Raw genomic sequence first — 20,197 nt, forward strand, 5'->3', positions numbered from 1 at the left:
CTAGCGTAACACAATCTTTTTTAAAAGATCAGTGACAATGACTGAAACCCATGGACTCTTCCTCACTTACTGAACTTCTGCCAAATATCTGTGTATGTTCCTTCAATTATTAAAACATTTCCATTGTATGGTAAAGATAAGATAAAAAAAAGATTAAAACATTTTTGATGTCCAGGACTATAAAGTTCACAGGCCTGCCACAATTTTTAGTGCCATAATTCTAACAGAACACTAACTGTTCAATGAAAGGTTTTGCTTTAAAATCTTTTTTCCCTAAAACGTGTACATACAAAATTAGATCCAATTATCCAAGAGAGATCAGTTGGATAAGTGCTTTGCAGGAAGCATACAAGGATTTAGTCAAGGAAAAAGGAATGTGCATTCTAGCTAGATCCAGCTTGTTCAACACTAGAAAAATCCGAAGACCAACCACATAGCCACTACAAAGTATCGCCCTGCCAGCAAAGGCTGTGCACTGGTTCATAAGGCATAATCATATTATGCCTTCATCAGTGCAGAGAGATATGAAAGAGAATTGTTATTATGACTCAATACTGAGAGGCAAAATTCTAAGTGTGCTAGTTCTCATTTTACAGGCAGATTTCCCCCCTTTTTCTAGAATGCATAAAACTGGGAAAAATACTCTAGCAGAACATTGATGCTATCTGAAATACTTCCGTTGTACAATGTATTCCTTATTATATCCCTTTTTAAATTTTTTTTCTCAAAATATCCCTCTGGGTGAAAAAGAGCAACATTTATCCCTCCTATGTTACGGTTTCTCAACCTTGGCACTACCGACATTTTGGACCAGATAACTCTTTGTTGTAGAGGGCTGTCCTGTGCATTGTAGGATATTTAGCGACATCCCTGTCCATGCTTTAGATACCAACAGCAACCCCCCGTCCAACCCCTAAGCTATGACAACCAAAATGTCCCTTGACATTTTCAAATGTCCCCTGGGGAACAAAACTGACCTCTGTTGAGAACCACTGCTCTGAAAGAACAAAAACTAAGAGGAAAACTAACTTCCTCAGTCACACCAAATTCTTGGTCAAGTTTGGAAAAGAAACCAAATCTTCTAACTTCCAGATCAGTATTATTCATGCTAGAATGCAATCCTTTTTATAGACAAAGCAATTGTCTAAAAGACATGTTTTTTAAAACATACAGTGATATCTCACTGCATACAATTCCAGTCACTGGACTCCAAAATTATTCCTAAATCACTCCTAAATTATATCTCTCACGACAACCCATAGAAAAATTATAGGGTAGAAAAATGTGTAAGAAAACCGAATCAAAAGAGGAGAAATGTAAATCATTAAATTACTTTCAAAAGGATTTTTTATATTAATGATAAACATCACCTTTAAAAAAATTATCTAGTAAAACACTTTGAAAAATATCATGGCCCTCTATAACAAGTCTTTCAATGTTGTGTGTAACCTGTAAAATTAATTCACCAATGTTAGCTAATTATGAAAATGTATCAATATAATGAATTATTTTATCTGTAGAAGAAATGTCAGCCTTAATGCAGAGATCCCAATGTGCTTGGCTATCCATCACAGTAAGTGATAATATTGTAGGCCAATTTGAGCCTTTACCTTACAAGTTTGTTTAAGAATAAAACTGCTGTTATCTCAAAGCCTCATGATCCCATTAAGATTCCTTCAGAGAGTTGATGCGTGCACAGATCTTTAGGGCCGGGCCTAGCTTGATATTCATTGCACTCATAAGATGGTCTTCTTTTAGCAAGAGAAGAGCCTGTCCATCAATCTCCTGTGCTCTGAACTCATCTGCAATATCCTGGCAGCCTAGAATTTGATCAGAGGAAGGATGTTAGAATTAATACACAACAATCAGAGGTTACTCCTAACAGTCACAATTATGCTCTCAATGGGTCTGAGTATCTGAAATACAGGCTGAGAAACAAATGAAACTTATTGATGGTCGTCTTGGGTTCACTCTTGAAGAAGAGAGTATTTCCTGACATTCTAAAAAGTAAGAATTCGAAATCCAGGTAAAGCAATGTATTTGGAATTCTTGTTCTAAAAATAATATTGCAGAAAGAATTGTAAGTCAGGTAAAATGTACAGATTGTTCAGTCCAGATATAACATACCTTCATGAAAAGGGCAATGCTGTCACCTGAAAGCATGCCACACATACAGCAAGTTTGGATTAACCAGTCATTATACCTCAAGAACTTTACTTTGTATAACATATCCTTCACATACAGGTACAAAAGAATAAAATATAATGTTCTGCCATTTAAATAATAATTTAGAAATATTTTCTCAAGTACCACTTTCATTATCATTTGTATCTTTATTCTGATTTACAACCTTCAATGTGCCAGGCATATCCAAAACATTTTTCTTATTCACTCAGGACAGAACCAATCCATCAAAATCACAGTATCAATCTATTGCTGAAATGTATTACAATGATCAACTTGTAATTTCAACTTCAAATCTTAATATCACTGGACTAATCTCTACTTCTGATAAGAAAACATAAATTCTTATTGAAATTTTGAGCTTGCTGGCTAATCTCTTGACAAATAACCAATATTTTACCTCTCTGTATAAACCAAGTGCTTCAAAGCAAGTAACAACGTGAGCACTCTACTTGAACCTCAAACGTTTCTATTATCTACCAAATTTTGCACAGCCAGGCTAATAAACTTCCCCACTAAGGGTAAAGAAACCAGCAGGGAAGGTAATGAATTAACGAACCATGAGAGGAGACAATGCAAAAATGTGGAAGCTTCCTTATAAAAGACAAAATTATAAAAGTGAATTTAAGATTAAAAACTAACAGCTTAAAGTCTTTCTTTTCTATTCAAATCAGCATTCTAAGGGAGAACACAAAGAAAAAGATAATGGAAATGGTTACATTATACCTTTGGATACAACTTTGCTGGAATGATTATTCTTTCTACCGCAAATGTATCATCCTCTTGTTTATGTAAGAGGATGTCATCCTCTTATATAATGTCATCCCTATAACCCCAGCACCAAGCACAAAACATTGTAGGTGTTAAATACATATATTTTTGGATAAGGGAAGGACTAACTGAATGAATAATGAACAAAAACAGAATCTTCTAAAAAGGAGCCATCTGTAAGAGTAACACAAACTTTTTTTTCTGTATTCAGCTGTGTGGCCAGCATTTCTCTTGGCTATTTCTCTTCCATCTTCTCTGTTGGTTGTATCCTTCCTGTTTCCTATATAGCAATCAGCTTTTCAATTTCTCTATTTTAATAATTTCTCAAATTTTTAAAAACTGACATTTCAAAAGTACCCTATGCAAAATTTTTATGCTTTTGGCCACTTACCATATAAAAGAAACTATATAGTTAAAATGGGATTACTCACCATAGAAAAGCCCCTTTTCTTTTCCCAGAGGTAGCTCTCAAAACTGGGCAGACAAAACTGACTAATCTTGCATCTAGTTGTGACTTCATCCTTCTTTTTACGAAAGAACTAAATGTTCTTCTCTCTTCAGTCTTACTTACAAGAACACAGGAAAGAAAAGAAGAGAGAGAAAGATAGCGTAGGACTTACTTAGATTCAGAAAACAGAAGCAATGAGAAGTAATGAGGACCATAAGAGCTACATTTGGGAATAGAAACAAGGAGTTCTCCATGAAGAAATTCATAGCATGTGCTTGTTCCTCGGTATTATCAGAGCGCTCTTCAAATGTCTTCTTGTAGACAGACGGTAAATGTATTAGCAAAATAATACAGAACAAAAAGCTGGGAAACAGCATGATCAAACAGGAATGAATTATCTTCAGAATTTTAGATCACAACTTTCTTAAGCAAACCACAAAAAGGGTATTTATACCATACATTAGTATAGAAATGAAAAAATAAAGTGACTTAGAAAAGAAAAATGGAAAAGAAAGGCAGAAGCAAATATGCTTTCCTGAAACATATTAGAGAAAGATGAATTTTTTAAAAAAACCTAGATGCTCAAGGTATACTGAGCTATAGTTCTATGAATTTCTGACATATTTAGAATCTACTTCTGTAAAACAGCTGGAGCCCCAGGAACATTACAGAACATATCCCAACTGCAGCAACCAGTCAGCTCAGCTGGCTTTACATCACCACAAGCAGACATCAGAATGGGCATGGGTCTCAAATGAACCTTACAAATGTCCAGTCACTTTTCCAGCTAAACCTAAAACAAAACACCCCACCCCAAAACTAACATCAGTAAGGATGATGAAAAGATATTACCTGCATTCAATACTACAGAATTAATAAGTCCCAATATCAGTATTATGAAAACCAGTAAACCGTCCTATGTTTTTAGACAATACCTACTTTATATGCCTACAGGGAAACCAAATCTACTGCAGATTCACAGATCAACAAATACAGACTAAAGTGATCTTTGCAAAAGGCAGTTCACTGTATCAAGGAAGAGTTAAGGAAGATAACTGCAGTAAACTGAGAGTAAAAAGAACCGTTCCTATAGAGAACTTTTTAATGTACAAAAATTTTGAAGAAAATAATTTTTCACTCTGGTAACAGTTCTGAGACTGGTCTGCATACCAGCTCTAACATGGTCCCACCAAGATGGTTCACAAGATGACATTACACAATGAGAAGAGAAAACTTTAGGAATAAATATAGGTGCCCTGATGAAAGAGGGAAACCTAGCCTCAACTGGAAAGAAACAAAATACAAGAGATTACAAAATTTACAAGTTTGTTCACTCCATGAGAAAAGCTCAGGGAAAAAAAAAAAAATCCAGCCCTGAATGAGCTGAAAGCGGCTCAAAAGGAAGTTTACAAAGGCCAGAGGAACATAGAGAAATAAAGATAACGGCTTTCTGGCTGAGATTTACCTTAAGCTACAGGCATTATTCAGAGAAAAACTTTGAGAAAGAAAATGTTAACTGATCACACAAATAAGCTTGTTATTTAGCCTGTCAAAGCAGTTTAGAAATACTCCCATTTAATCAGGTAAAAGAAAAGCAGAGTTATATTCAGCAAACTCTTAAACAGTATCAAGCAATCCTAAATTATAAAGCAGTCTGCTTTATATGTAATGTTCTCTGAACAATTAGCAACAAAATTAAGTGTCTTGATGAACTCAATAAGACAAGCATCTCAAGTTATAAGAAATAATTTTTTTCAATTCAAATGAAGCAAGAGTAAGACAAAGGAGTTAGCCTTTGTTCTAATAAAGCAGCCAAGAGTAGTCTCATGGCAAATGGATGCTGGGGAAAATTAGAAAACTAGTCCTAAGAAAAAAAAAAAGCATATGAAGTCATAGAAGAATCAGCAGTATCTATTATTTGTTAATTATTTGGCCAACTACTTTCCTCCTCCCCAAAGGAAAAGAAATATTTTCCCCCTAATGAGAAATCAGGCTGACAGTTCATGTACTCCATTTGGAAGACTATGTCTGAAGATGACAGAATCAAAGTCCAGCCTCAGGAATTAGTGTCAATTCCAACGTTAATTCTCAAGATATCTAGACTGGTATAAAACTTAAAATTTTTTGCACTAAGTATTAAAACCACACCCAGTGAAGACTCACCATTCTCTAATATGTCAGCTTTTTAAAGCAGATTCTAAACCCACATGGTCAGCACTTAAATCACACCTAAGTTTTCTTAGATGCATGCTTAAAACTCTTTCCATGAAAAATGTATCCCTTCTTTAAACAATTTCATCTTTCTTTAAAAGTGACCATACCTTGTTTAAAAAAAAAAGAAAAACTTATTTAACATTTCTAAAACAAGCTATTGAAACAATAATTTAATAAAATTTCAGAGTTCTGTACATATATCTTCCTCAACTTACATCCTGACAAACCCATCGTAAGTTGAAAACATCAAGTCGAAAATGCATTTAATGCACCTAACCTTCTGAACATCATAGTTTAGCCTAGCCTACCTTAAACGTCCTCAGAACACTTACATTAGCCTACTGTAAGTTGGGCAAAATTTTCTAACACAAAGCCTATTTTATAATAAAGTGTTAAATGTCTCAAGTAATTTATTGACTACTGTGCTGAAAGTGAAAACCAGAGTTGCGTGGGTACAGAATGGTTCTATCAGCTATTTACCCTCGTGACAGCATGGCTGACTGGGAGCTGCCCTACCCAACCTGAGGAGACAGTACTGTGCTTCATATCACCAGCAAAAGATCAAAATTCAAAACTAAAGCACAGTTTCTATTGAATGTGTATCGTTTTTGTACCACCATAAAATCGAAAGTTCATTAAGTCAACCCATCACAAGCCAGGAATTTTTTAAAAAGCAGAGTACTTCTGAATATACTTTCTTCACTCATACAACACTTTATTTAATTAATTTAATTTTTATTATTATTATTTTTTGTATTTTGGCCGCACCACACGGCATGTGGGATGATTCCCCAACCAGGGATTGAACCTGGGCCACTGCAGTGAAAGCGATGAATCCTAACGTCAAGGTCACCAGGGAACTCCCAACACTTTAGCTGTAAGTTTGCTTCTGAGACAGTGGTCACCTTCATAGAAAGATTAATTAGCAAAAATAGCTGGATTAATTTTAATAAGTCTGTAGACAAGTTCAAAGGGGATGTATTTTTCTGGAAAGCTTGTGTCAAGAGATATGACAGATTCACTGAAAAACCAAAATGGAACAAATATTTTTAAAACCTTATTTTCTATATTCATAAGGTCAAAGTGAATGATAAAGGTTTGCTGATTAAAAAAATATATATTGTCTTAACATATATAGCAGTGTGGGTCTCATGATGAGAAAGGTGCAGCTGTCTTCAGTAGCCAGCCCCTTAGAGAAAGTGGAAATAAAAGATTATTGTTGTAGTAAAGAAAAAAGATAAAGAACATAATGACTTAAGCTGATGGAAAGAGTACCAAATGAGAGAGCAGAAAACATAAATAAGAAAGTAACCCTCAATACTGGAATGGAATATCATAACTGAATTTCAGTTGTCTACTTAATTTCAGAAGTATTCTTGATGTCTATTTACTGCAAAGAATCAAAGAATGCAGCCTCCTTTAAAAGAAACAGCTTGGTTTTTTTTTAAAAGAAGCCAAACTTTTATATTCTAAAAGGTGCTGATTAGCTTTCAAAAAAGTAAAAAAAAAAATTATAGTCTCTCTTACTTCATTTAAAAAAGGTTAAATTAGGAAATAAGGAGGAAATAGAATAGAAAACTGGAAGAGCAGAAGGGAAGAAGTGTCTGACTCAATCTCTCTACTGACCTCTCGAGAGAAATCAGACTGAAGAGAAGAGAGCACCTTTAATCTCTTCACCGGCTGAGGTGTCACAGCAGAAGCAGGACTAGTCAGTTTTTATCGACTTGGGGGGTATGAGAAAATACCCAGTTGTGCTGAGGGAATAAGCAAGAGGAGACAGATCACATTTCAATACCAAATGCCATTTAATGAGTACATATACATAGAACTTCTCTAACCCTTTTGTGCAATAGGTGTGGATGGATCTAACGTCATTCCTCTGTGTGTGCCCAAGACAAATATTAAGGCCAAAGTGGTGAATCACATACCAGGCAAAGAATGGATGAAGGCCCAGACGTCATCAACTGTCCATACAGATGGCTCCGTTTGTGCAACTGGTAGCAAGTCACTGTTCTCAGGCATTTTCCGCATCCTCACATCCCGAAGCTCACGCTCTCTTTCCCGCTCACTCTGCCTGCGCAGGCGTGTTGTCATAGCAGATGGCACAGAATCTTCATGAGAAGCCAAGTCTTCTTCTGCAGATGGATAAGTAATTGGAAGCTGGAAAATGTAGTACAGGTAAAATACAGCATTGCACTTTCCTTGTATTTCTGAAAAGGGTATTGTACATTGAATCAAAGTTTCTACAGACCTGCCTAAGGATATGTTCTCTTGCTGCCCCATCAGGGCCACTTGGACGACGGCCACGATGCCCGAGACTTTGATTATCAGGCTTACGATTCCAACGACTAAGTGCAAATTTTTTAGAACAGCTAACATTGTACCTAAGAAATTCAAGTAAGAAAAAAATTAAATGATGTATGGGACACTCCATTAAGTAACTAATTATGACCTTAAAGTGCAGTTGTGAATCAGTAAGTGCCATTTATTTCATTATGGTCTGTAATACCTCAGAAAGTAAACCATAATGTTCAATAGATTTACTTATGCTAACAGTAAAAAAAAAAAAAGTGGCCTCATTTTACATCATAATATAGCTCTCAATATAATACTAGACACCTATAACAAGGTATTGATATTTTCTCCTAATAACAGCATGATAGAAACTCTCTGCAAAATACAGAGGATAACTCATTTTTCTAGCTGCAAAATAATTCAAGGTTCCAGGAGAAAATAAATTATGATTTAATTATTTAAACGTTCAAATTGTTATTTTTCTAGGTAATCATTTCTGAAGAGATTAATAAAAAGAGGTTAATATAGTAGAGAGGGGGAAATCTCAAATGGCTAGTAAAATATTTTTCAAATATAACTAAAATCAAGGAATGAAAAGGTAAAGTTGAGATTTCAAAGTTCCACAAGGAATTCATGGGTCTCAGGAATTCAGGAAATTCAAATATATATAATTCTTTAAAATTGGCTGAAAGATTATTTTTATTTTATCAAAATAGACTGTCTAATATTTTTAAATATACATTTTTAACATATATATATTTAAAATATGGAACACTTTATGTATTTGCCTATCATCTTTGTGCAGGGGCCATGCTAATCTTCTCTGTAGCATTCCAATTTTAGAATATGTGCTATCGAAGTGAGCACTCTAAAATTTTTTAATGTAGACCTTTATAAGGCATGATGACAGCTTAAAAGAGTCCTATGCCATTTACTTAGTTCCAACACCCTAGAACAGGTGCTGGCAAACTTCTTCTATAAAGGGCCAGATATTAAATATTTTAGGCTTTGTAAGCCACACAAGTTTCTGGCACAACTACTCAACTCTGCAACTGTAACATGAAAGCAGCCAAAGACAATAATGAATGAGCATGGGGACTTCCCTGGTGGCGCAGTGGTTGAGAATCCGCCTGCCAATGCAGGGGACACAGGTTCAAGCCCTGGTCTGGGAAGATCCCACATGCCACAGAGCAACTAGGCCTATGCGCCACAACTGCTGAACCTGCACTCTAGAGCCCGCGAGCCACAATTACTGAGCCTGCACGCCACAACTACTGAAACCTGCATGCCTAGAGTCTGTGCTCTGCAACAAAGAGAAGCCACCGCAATGAGAAGCCCACGCACCGCAATGAAAAGCAGCCCCCGCTCTTGCAACTAGAGGAAGCCTGTGAGCAGCAACAAAGACCCAACGCAGCCAAAAATAAATAAATAAATATATTTTAAAATATAATGAATGAGCATGGATGTGTTCCAATAAAACTTTATTTAATAACATTTAAATTTGAATTTTATGTAATTTTCAGGTGTCACAAAATGTTATTCTTTTTCAACCACCTAAAAATTTAAATACTATCCTTAGTTCAGGGACCATATAAAAATAGGCTCCAGAAAGGACTCAGCCTGGGCAGTTTGCCAACCCCTTCCCTAGAAAGAAGAGTGAAAAGAGATGATCTAAGATACAAATTTCTGAAAAGCTACACAAAGGCTAAGAAAAATATACACAGTTCCTCTTTTTTTACACATAAAACTGCCATTGTAATTTCTTATTTTCAAAACTCTTTTGCTCTAAGATGATTTTTCAGGGAAATGACAAGAATTTCCTCACCTATGTTTTATGAAAATATCAGGAGGTAGAAGTAAGGAGTTCTATGAGAGTGAATAGGCTATTTTTCCACTAAAAATATAAAGAAGAAAAGTGTCCTGATGGTCACTTCATTCTACCCTAAAACAATTCAACAAGCTCCTCCTGTGTTCATTATGCTCATCTGTGGACTCAGCTCTAAAGGTTTCTGATTTCCATTCACATAACTGACAAAACTTCTTTCCTAGCTGACTACAGAACAGAGAAGAGAGACTAACTTTACACTTGCTATTTAGTCCCTAAATATTTAGATATCTTAGACAGATAGCTAGGCAGACATGTAAACTGCAGTTCTCAGGTGAGACCTAATTTATCCTCTCCTCCTTGCTCTTCTCTCGTCTGCATTTTCCTACGTTAGGACCCCTAAACCTCTAAAGAGCTTTGCCTAAAGGTATCATAACAGGACAACTAAGCAATCACCTCTGGGAGAAGAGTGATCGTAGTGTGTTAAGTGTCCTGAAATATTTCTAAATAGTCAAGAAGTTTAAAATATTCTGAAAGGCAATCCTTCTCCCTCAGTTTTTTTTTTTTTTTTTTTTTTTTGCGGTAAACGGGCCTCTCACTGTTGTGGCCTCTCCCGTTGTGGAGCACAGGCTCCAGACGCGCAGGCTCAGCGGCCATGGCTCACGGGCCCAGCCGCTCCGTGGCATGTGGGATCTTCCCGGACCGGGGCACGAACCCGTGTCCCCCGTATCAGCAGGCGGACTCTCAACCACTGCGCCACCAGGGAAGCCCTCCCTCAGTTTTTAATCCCTTAGAATCAGAGAGCCACTATTCTTTCTTGTAGTACATGCAAACTGGGAAAACTCCTAAGTTAAAATAGGAGTTACATAATTTGATTAGGACTATCAATAACATGAAAGAATATCTGAATAACAGATTGACAATTGAAAAACCAATAACTCATTTTTAGAGGAAAATACTTCTACTAGTTATTTAACTTAAGTTTTACTAAGTATATTTTTGGGGCACCATACTAAATAATGTATTCAAGCAAGAAATTCCCTTGATGAATCTTTAAGTTCTTAAATTCTTTGAGAGAATAATAACTTTTGGAATAGAAAACAAATTTCAAAATAATCAACCTGTGCATACACTTCACCTTTGGTGGGAAATACCTATAATTAGGATTTATAATCAGAATTAGAGGGGTGTTCTTTAATGTAAACTAAACTTGCGACTAGATCAATGAAGATACTAAAAATTTTGATAGTAATACTATTCACCTATAACATTACTATTGAAAATACAGGTTTAGAAGACAGGCCATTTTGTTGTCAGATAATATAACAATGTGGAGAACTTATGCTATAGCTGTCCCACTTAGAAACCTAAAATAAATAGGATATGGTTAAAAAAAATGAAACATTTAAAAATATAACAAAGTAAATCCAGGTATTTCAATATTGATAAAACAAATATTGTTTTGACACCTTAAGGACTAGTAGTCTCTTCACAGGAGGGGTTCTCCTAAGCATATTCTTGCCACCAGAAGATTGCCACTTCAATATTAGATTATGCTGTATGTGTTATGAATATGCAGTTTTCACGGAGCAAAAGTTAACAACTAAATAGCAAAGTTGCTCCAAATAATGCCTATTTGATATCATTCCTCTATAATATCTAGTTTTGACTAATGGTAAACTCTGCAAGTTTTTTGGTTTTGTTATAGCAGTTGTTGGCTTGTGCTCTAGGAAATTCAAGAGAACAGAAATACCTTTTGGCACACGACATAGTGCAGAATCGTTTTGACCGCAGAAATTCATTAGCATACCCCATCTTTCCACAGAATTCACACTTGAGCAACTCACTGTCCATTTCTTCTAATGCCTCTAAAAAGAAGAAAACAAAGAAAAAACTTCCAAAACTTTAATTGTGGCAAATTTTCTTTTAGCTTCTACATTGGTTGGATGCTGCTAGAGTTCAGACCCTCCAGGAAACTTACAAGGAATGGTCTTTTAACTTTTCAATCCATAGCCACTTTGGCAAGGCAAAGCCCCCCAAAACAACCACTTCCACCAATTCCCTCTTGCTCCTGCATAAAAATATTTTATGGAGTTTTCTCTATATAAATAAGCAATACATTTTTAAAGGTTCATTTTGCTAAGAATCCAACCTACCTAAAATGTGCAAAATAAAACAAAGTCACTACCTTTCAAAAAGCATCATGTAGTATATGAATTTTGATACACTGTGCTATGTACAATATATATAGCAAAGAACACACTTCTAACTGGAGAAAATGAGGATGAATCCAAAAAGAAGGTAAAATTTTGATGTCTGATTTCAGAGGAGCATTTAAAACAGTTAACACTCTCAAAGATCTGCAATGTACAACAGAATATATAAAGATGTATTTATCTAATTATAAAACAGTCCCTTTTAGTTTTATCATATTAAAACAAAGTAATTTACATTTACCTTCAAAATCACCATTGGTTTTGTAACTTCTAACCTCTGCTCCTTTTTGTCAGGGTGCTTCTCTGTTAAATGAGAATGTCCTTCCCTCCACCTCTATATCCATAACTTTCAAGTCATACCACAGGACCCAAAGAAACTTCCCACCTAAATCCTCAAGTATTCAGCAGCAGCAGTCACCTGTAAGTAAGCAACTTAATCTTCAGGACCCACAGTTTTCTCATCTGTAAAATGGAGTTTAAAATACCCTTCCCGAAGAATTGCAGTGAAGATTACATGAATGCCCAATAGGTAGCAGGCATAAAAAAGTGACAGTTCCATTTCCTATTTTCCACATAAGAACTAAGAGTACTAAGACCTGTAATAAGTGCTTAAGAAATACTTCAATGAAAACTGTTAAATTCTTAAATCCACCATATTTTGCCATTTTCATGCATCATCCTAATTCCTATGCCAAGTCGCATAAAATATACAAAAAAAGAACTCCACTAACTAAAGCTTTTAGCTATGAGCTCCATATGTGCTCTTCTATGTTATTCATTTAAGCAAGACTTGTTAAGATGAAGAAAGGGACTCTGAACTGTAGACATGGATGACATGTACTCAGCACATTCAAGCACCACATTATCCCAGTGTTACTGGAGAAGCAAACAGCAAAGTGCTAAATTAAGTGAAGGCAGCAAGAACTAAAAAACACACTGTGAAATATGTGAAGTTCCAAGGGACATCCAAATACACTGTCATGACCAATCAAATCATAAACTAGCAAGTGATCATCTCAAGGAAATTCTCAAGACTGTCTTCATAAACAAAACTCATCTATTTAGTAGCAATGAGGAACAAGAGACTCTCAAAGCAAGTAAAGTAAAAATTGCTCCTTCCAATGACCTAGAGATGGCTTTCACACAGTTGTGCCCCTCAACATATCCCTGGGACCTAGTGTCATACTTCCAGGAGTATTGCTTTTACACTGTCATGCTTGTAACCAGATCTGACCTTGATAAGCCTGTACCGGCGACAGAATCTCTCATTTGACCACCACTGCCACCAATCCAGCCCCAAAGAGCCCATTTGTCAACTAGTTCCGTTTTGACTATACTGAAAGCTTTATTTCAAAAGTTTGTATTAATTAACATAATAATATGCAACACTTGATTAACAGGTTAGAATACCTTATGAAGGAGAAGGAAATGTTTTTGCTGGTGAGAGAGGGGAGATCCCAAACAGGTATGGTCTAAGGGTTAACAACCTGACAAAAATAGAACATCAGTTTTATTTCTCATAAAGAAGAGAGGAATATCAACAGATTCAAAAAAGTCCAGTTCTAATATTTGGTCAAAATTTCAACAAATCTGGTAATGTTACCAAGGCTACTTTTTCACATTTGTAAATAAAAAATTACAGAGCCAAATAAGTTTAAAGAACTATTGCTTTGGCTAATAAAGATGGGATTCTATGGCAGAGACAGCTGGCACTTCCCTAATATCCATTCTTCACTTTTCTCCCACAGTAACAAAATCCTAATATTTAGCTAGGAATATGGCCACTGAGAATAAAAAGTACAGTTTCTGCCCCCTGTGTGGCCAGTTTCTGCCCAAATTCCAGGTAGTGCCCTTTCTCCCATCTTACAATTAGAATGTGATCATGAAGATTAGCTATCTTGGAAATGTGAGCAACGTTCTAGGGATGGCAGAGCCACTGACAGCTTAGCTGCCCAACACAATGGAGCCCTGCCCTGCTTACCTGTAGACTATGTCAGAGAAAATTAAACTTTATTTCATCAGGTATTATTCTGGGTCTCTAATGGAGTGGCCAAACACATATCCTACCTAGCAGAGATCCCCAATTTTTCTGTGCAAGGAGGAGTTACTTTTCAATTTTCCTGAAGACTTGAGATCATGTGATGATCAGCAGCAGAGAGAGAAACCATGATCAGTGTAACGATTTACCAGGGAAGACATCAGATATTTTGGTAAATCACATTTTGGTTGGAGATTCTGGTTATAGAACCAGTCCAAATAGAGACATAGTTTATCCTTTAAAAAAAGAATAATCCTTACATTGTTTTTCATACTGAATTAAACTGTATATACTACTACAACCAAAGCCACTAAATAAGTGACCTCACCATTTCACCCTGTAATACTTCCCATAAACACCGAAGTATACAGTAACAGAAACACTTTATAAAATTACCTTGGGAAATTATGAAGTATTTTAAAATTTGACACATTTTCAGTAAATATATCTCTACTATGAAATAGATTAATCTTTCTTTAACTGAATATAGTTAACATAAACAGTGTGTAAATTTAAGGTGTAAAATACATTAACTTGATACATTTATATATTATAATATGACTGCCTTTGTAGCAATATTGAGCACTTCTATCACATTACATTTTTATCCTTTCGTTTTAGTCACTGGGATAATTAAGTTTAAGTCTCTTAGCAAGGTTGATGATTATAGTATAATATTGTTGTCTATACTCATTATACCATGCATTAGATCTCTATGGTTTATTTATTATTCATTGCATAGATTAATCATCTTTAAATCGCCCTTTTCCTTACTCTGGTATCTTGTCCTTTAAAACTACCCTTTGCCTTGTCTTCCTCTTCCCACCATGACTACAGGTATCAATTACATGCCAAACCTCTACACTGCTCCTACATGTGACCAGCAGAGTTTCCAAAAACACTCTTTTTCGTGTCATCCGCCTAAAAAATCTTCAGTAACCATCCTCTTGACAGCAAGATAACTCCTAACTCCATAGTCGAATATCGAAGTATGCTAGAATCTGACTGCCTTACTACCCACTACTTCTCTAACCCAACTGTCTACTCTTCACTGCCCCCTCCTGAAGTTACCTAGCACTTGCACATCTTTTGTGCATTTATTCATGGTATGCTAACCTGAAAGGTTATTCCTGTTATCTTAAATCTATGCTTTACCAGCCAAGACCCAGGTCAAATCCCATCTCTACAGAAAACTCACCAAACTGGCAATAATCTCACCCAGTTTTAACGTGCCAAGTTCTTACTGTCTATAATAATTCATTTAATACCTACCATATGTTGCTCCTTAGTTATCTTTCTGTTGTGGAGATTGCTACTTCCTACTAGATCAAAAGCTCCTCTAGGTTCCAGCATAGGCCAGCATATGTTTTAATTGTATTATATTATAAACCATGAGCATCACAAAATATGCTATGAAGCTTCCTAAGCAGTTTTCCATTTCTCTCCAATATGTGCACACAAGAGAGCATATTATATATGCTTATTAGCCTAGAAAACTTTTGTTTATACACTTATTCTTATAGACAAGAAAAAAAAACCCTGCACATTCATCTCTACTACTCTTTATCTCAAATGAAAAATTTTCTCAGATAAACAGTATGCATAACTAAAAGCAAGTATTTAGGAATTAAATGAAATTAAGTTCATAACAACAAAAGGCAAAATGTAGACACTGTTTGGATCCTGACTTGAACAAAATAACTATAAAAGAACATTTATACAATTTAAGCAATTATACAATTGAGGAAATCTGAATATGGACCAGGTACTAGATGACACCAAACAGTTATTAATGTTGTTTTGTGTGACACAGCATTAAAATGTACACTTTTTATAGATGCACACTGAAGCATGTACTAGCAAAATACAATAAGAACCATGATCTTTTTTTAAACAGAGGAATAAAGGGAGAAAACGGAAAGAGAAAAAGCAACAGAGAAAGAGAGAAGGGGGGAACGTAGGGAGAAAAAAACAAAAGGGATGGATGAAGCTGGTGTGGCAAAATAATGTTTAAAATTGGGTAATGTTGCATCTGGGTGAGTTGGGATTCATTATACAGTTCTCTCTAATTGTATGTATGTTTGAAAATTTTCATGTTTAACATTCTTTTAAATAAAAAAAAATCAAATTGAACTCAACATAAGTTAGCAGTAAAAAAATTTTATACTACTATCATACTCTTTGCTATTCAAATAAGAAGTAAAACAGTGATAAATACTTTGCAACAGTTCATAAATTACCACAATGACAGAGGTGCCTTCCTCTTAAGAATTAGGAAAACTGCAAGCCAAGTCAGTATCTATTTTGCTTACCAGCATGCTATTTTACTTAATTTTAGCAAAGTACAGGCACATAATATATGCTAAATAAATATTTTAAAAATGAATAAATTAATTTTAGATGAAATATATTAATATATTGAGGATAATTACTTAGACACAGATATTAATTAATTCACTATTACAGAGCTCTGACTATATTAAATGCTATTTAATTAAACTGAACAGTATCAACTGCAGAGCCATGATCAGAATCAATAAAAAGTAAAATATATCATTTTTGCATTTATTTGTGTTTGTTTTCCTAAAGTCACTTTGCATTACCACTTTGACTTTTATGGAATATTCACTATTAGAATAAGGTCTATAAAAAAAATTCTTTGACACTGAGAAGATTTAGTGATATTTTCCTCTATGAACAAACTTAATCGCCTTTTGATTGAAGACTACGTCCTTAACACAACTGTAACAGCCACCTGATATCAAACATCTGAACACATAAAGTCTAAAACCAAACAACCCAGAAGCTCTAAATTTTTAAGCAAACTCAGTAAAATAGTCATTTACTTAAGTCTGTTTAAGAAAGAGAATTGGTTGTTTTGATCCTAAAATTCTGAATTAGTTTCATATATAATGGAGCTTTTCCCAACCACACTCCTTCAAATGTCAAACTGGTAGTATACAAATTAACACCAATCTTGCTATTTTAATTATATGACCATTAAGAGTCTGATTAGCTTTCCCACTATTTTAGTCAAATAATACATTATATGAGAAAAAAAGTAAATACTTCCAAGTGAAAATCTGTGTGGAATAAACAACCATGTCTTATTTCAAACAATCAAAGTCAAAGTTAAAGGGCATCTTAAAGAAAAATCCACAAACCTTCAGCAATCATGTCTTCCATCTCTGTGTCAGATGAATTATCTGCATGCTTTGCATTATTCTGTAGCTCTGGCTGAACACACACGGAATTTATCACCTGATTATCCAAAATAGGCCTTTTTTTCACAGGCTGTTCAATCAGCAGAGACGAACGACTCACCTTTAAAAGACAGAACAAAATAAAATAACCTTTTAAAAGATTTTCAAAAACAATTTAGGTTAAAAATCTCTTGAAACGAATGGTATCTGTGATAATTTACTTGTACGACTGATCAGATCCATTCATTAAGGGCTTTATTCCTTGAGAAAAGGTTAGGCAACCTGAACATAAATGCTTAAACTGCAGTTCATGAGCAGTATGGATGCTTCAAAGTCTCAGTCAAATGGAACCAAGGGTCCTAGTTTAGGCAGGTAGGCTAAAAAGTTTTTTTAAAAATCAGTAATAAATTTTGATGAGCCAGTACCTTTAATATAATTTTTTCCTGCAATAACTTTTAAGATTTATTTTTCATACACAAAGCTTTTTATTTGTAGGATTATCTCCTCAGGATAGATCATTATCATATGCATTTTAAAGATAAGGGAACTCGACTCCCCTGGTGGCACAGTGGTTAAGAACCCACCTGCCAATGCAGGGGACATGGGTTCAAGCCCTGGTCCAGGAAGATCCCACATGCCACAGAGCAACTAAGCCCACGAGCCTGTGCTCCAGAGCTTGCAAGTCACAACTACTGAGCCCATGTGCCACAACTACTGAAGCCTGTGCGCCGAGAGCCTGGGCTCTGCAACAAGAGAAGCCACCGCAATGAGAAGCCCACGCACCACAAAGAAGAGTAGCTCCAGCTTGCCGCAACCAGAGAAAGCCCGCGCACAGCAATGAACATCCAATGCAGCCAAAAATAAATACATACATACATTAAAAAAAAATAAAGGGAACTAATGTTAAAAGTATGCAGGTGGAGGAGGAGACCTTCAAGATGGCAGAAGAGTAAGACGTGGAGATCACCTTCCTCCCCACAGATACACCAGAAATACATCTACACATGGAACAACTCCTACAGAACACCTACTGAACGCTGGCAGATCTCAGACCTCCCAAAAGGCAAGAAACTCCCCACATACCTGGGTAGGGCAAAAATAAATAAATAAATAAACAGAGACAAAAGAATAGGGATGGGACCTGCACCCCCGGAAGGGAGCTGTGAAGGAGGAAAAGTTTCCACACACTAACACAGAATTAGGGGCAAAGGGCAAAGCAGAGACATTCCCGCACAAAGGATCAGTGCCGACCAGCACTCACCAGCCCGAGAGGCTTGTCTACTCACCCACCGGGGCAGGTAGGGGCTGGGAGCTGAGGCACTGGCTCCGGAGGTCAGATCCCAGGGAGAGGACTGGTGTTGGCTGAGTGAACACAGCCTGAAGGGAGTTAGTGCACCACAGCTAGCCAGGAGGGAGTCCGGGAAAAACTCTAAACGTGCCTAAGAGGCAAGAGACCATTGTTTCAGGGTGCACGAAGAGAGGGGATTCAGAGCACTACCTAAACGAACTCCGGAGACGGGCGCGAGCTGCAGCTATAAGGATGGACCCCACAGTCGGGCATGAGACGCTAAGGCTGTTGCTGCCGCCATCAAGAAGCCTGTATGCAAGCACAGGTCACTATCCACACCTCCCCTCCCGGGAGCCTGTGCAGCCCGCCACTGCCAGGGTCCTGTGATCCAGGGACAACTTCCCCAGGAGAATGCACGGCGCGCCTCAGGCTGTTGTAACGTCACGCCGTCCTCTGCCGCCGCAGGCTCGCCCCGCACTCCGTGCCCCTCCTCCCCCCGGGCCTGAGTGAGCCAGAGCCCCCTAATCAGCTGCTCCTTTAACCCCGTCCTGTCTGAGCGGGAACAGACGCCCTCTGGCGACCTACATGCAGAGGCGGGGCCAAATCCAAAGCTGAGTCCCGGGATCTGTGCGAACAAAGAAGACAAAGGGAAATTTCTCCCAGCAGCCTCAGAAGCAGCAGATTAAAGCTCCACAATCAACTTGATGTACCCTGCATCTGTGGAACACCTGAATAGACAACGAATCATGCCAAAATTGAGGCGGCAGACTTTGGCAGCAGCTGTAGACTTAGGGTTTGCTTTCTGCATCTAATTTGTTTCTGATTTTATGTTTACCTTAGTTTACTATTCAGAGTTTATTATCATTGGTAGATTTGTTTATTGATTTGGCTGCTCGCTTCCTTTTTAAAAAAAATACATATATATATATTTTTTCCCTTTTTCTCTTTTTGTGAGTGTGTATGTGTATGCTTCTTTGTGTGATTTTGTCTGTATAGCTTTGCTTTTAACGTGTCCTAGGGTTCTGTCTGTCCGTTATTTCTTTTTTTTTTCTTTAGTATAGTTTTTAGTGCTTGTTATCATTGGTGGATTTGTTTTTTGGTTTCGTTGCTCTCTTCTTTCTTTCTTTCTATTATTTTTAAATTTTTAATAATTTTTAAAAGATTTTTATTTTAATACCTTTATTTTATTTTATTTTTTCCTCCCTCCCTCCCTCTCTCCCTTTCTTTCTTTCTCTTTCTTTCTTTCTTTCTCCTTTTTCTCCTGAGCCAGGCAGCTGACAGGGTCTTGGTGCTCCAGCTGGGGGTCAGGTCTGTGCCTCTGAGGTGGGAGAGCTGAGTTCAGGACACTGGTCCACCAGAGACCTCCCGGCTCCACGTAATATCACACAGTGAAAGTTCTCCCAGAGATCTCCATCTCAATGCTAAGACCCAGCTAAATTCAACGACCAGCAAGCTACACGGCTTGATACCCTATGCCAAACAACTAGCAAGACAGGAATACAGCCCCACCCATTAGCAGAGAGGCTGCCTAAAATCATAATAAGGTCACAGACACCCCAAAACACATCACCAGATGCAGTGCTGCCCAACAGAAAGACAATATCCAGCCTCATCCACGAGAACACAGGCACCAGTCCTCTCCATCAGGAAGCCTACACAACCCACTAAACCAATCTAAGCCACTGAGGGCAGACACCAAAAACAACGGGAACTAT

At 36.7% G+C, this 20,197-nt stretch overlaps 1 protein-coding gene and 1 non-coding gene across 2 annotated transcripts in view; both read right to left on the reverse strand.

The window, feature by feature from the left end:
* Window positions 1-1,665: 1,665 nt before the first annotated feature.
* The window catches only part of PHC3 (polyhomeotic homolog 3), a 76,897-nt gene continuing 58,365 nt past the window's right edge, over window positions 1,666-20,197 (reverse strand). Inside the window, exons 11-15 of the mRNA XM_065876313.1 lie at window positions 17,156-17,315; window positions 11,491-11,605; window positions 7,869-8,001; window positions 7,546-7,777; window positions 1,666-1,820 (exon numbers count right to left, since the gene is read on the reverse strand). Of these exons, the coding sequence (XP_065732385.1) occupies window positions 1,666-1,820; window positions 7,546-7,777; window positions 7,869-8,001; window positions 11,491-11,605; window positions 17,156-17,315 (795 nt within the window). The remainder of the gene's footprint in view (window positions 1,821-7,545; window positions 7,778-7,868; window positions 8,002-11,490; window positions 11,606-17,155; window positions 17,316-20,197) is intronic.
* On the reverse strand, window positions 8,673-8,779 carry LOC136123007 (U6 spliceosomal RNA). Its single transcript, XR_010655889.1, has one exon. It is a non-coding gene; the product is annotated as a U6 spliceosomal RNA (small nuclear RNA).

Source organism: Phocoena phocoena, chromosome 4, assembly GCF_963924675.1.
Source record: "Phocoena phocoena chromosome 4, mPhoPho1.1, whole genome shotgun sequence".
Taxonomy (NCBI): Eukaryota; Metazoa; Chordata; class Mammalia; order Artiodactyla; family Phocoenidae; genus Phocoena; species Phocoena phocoena.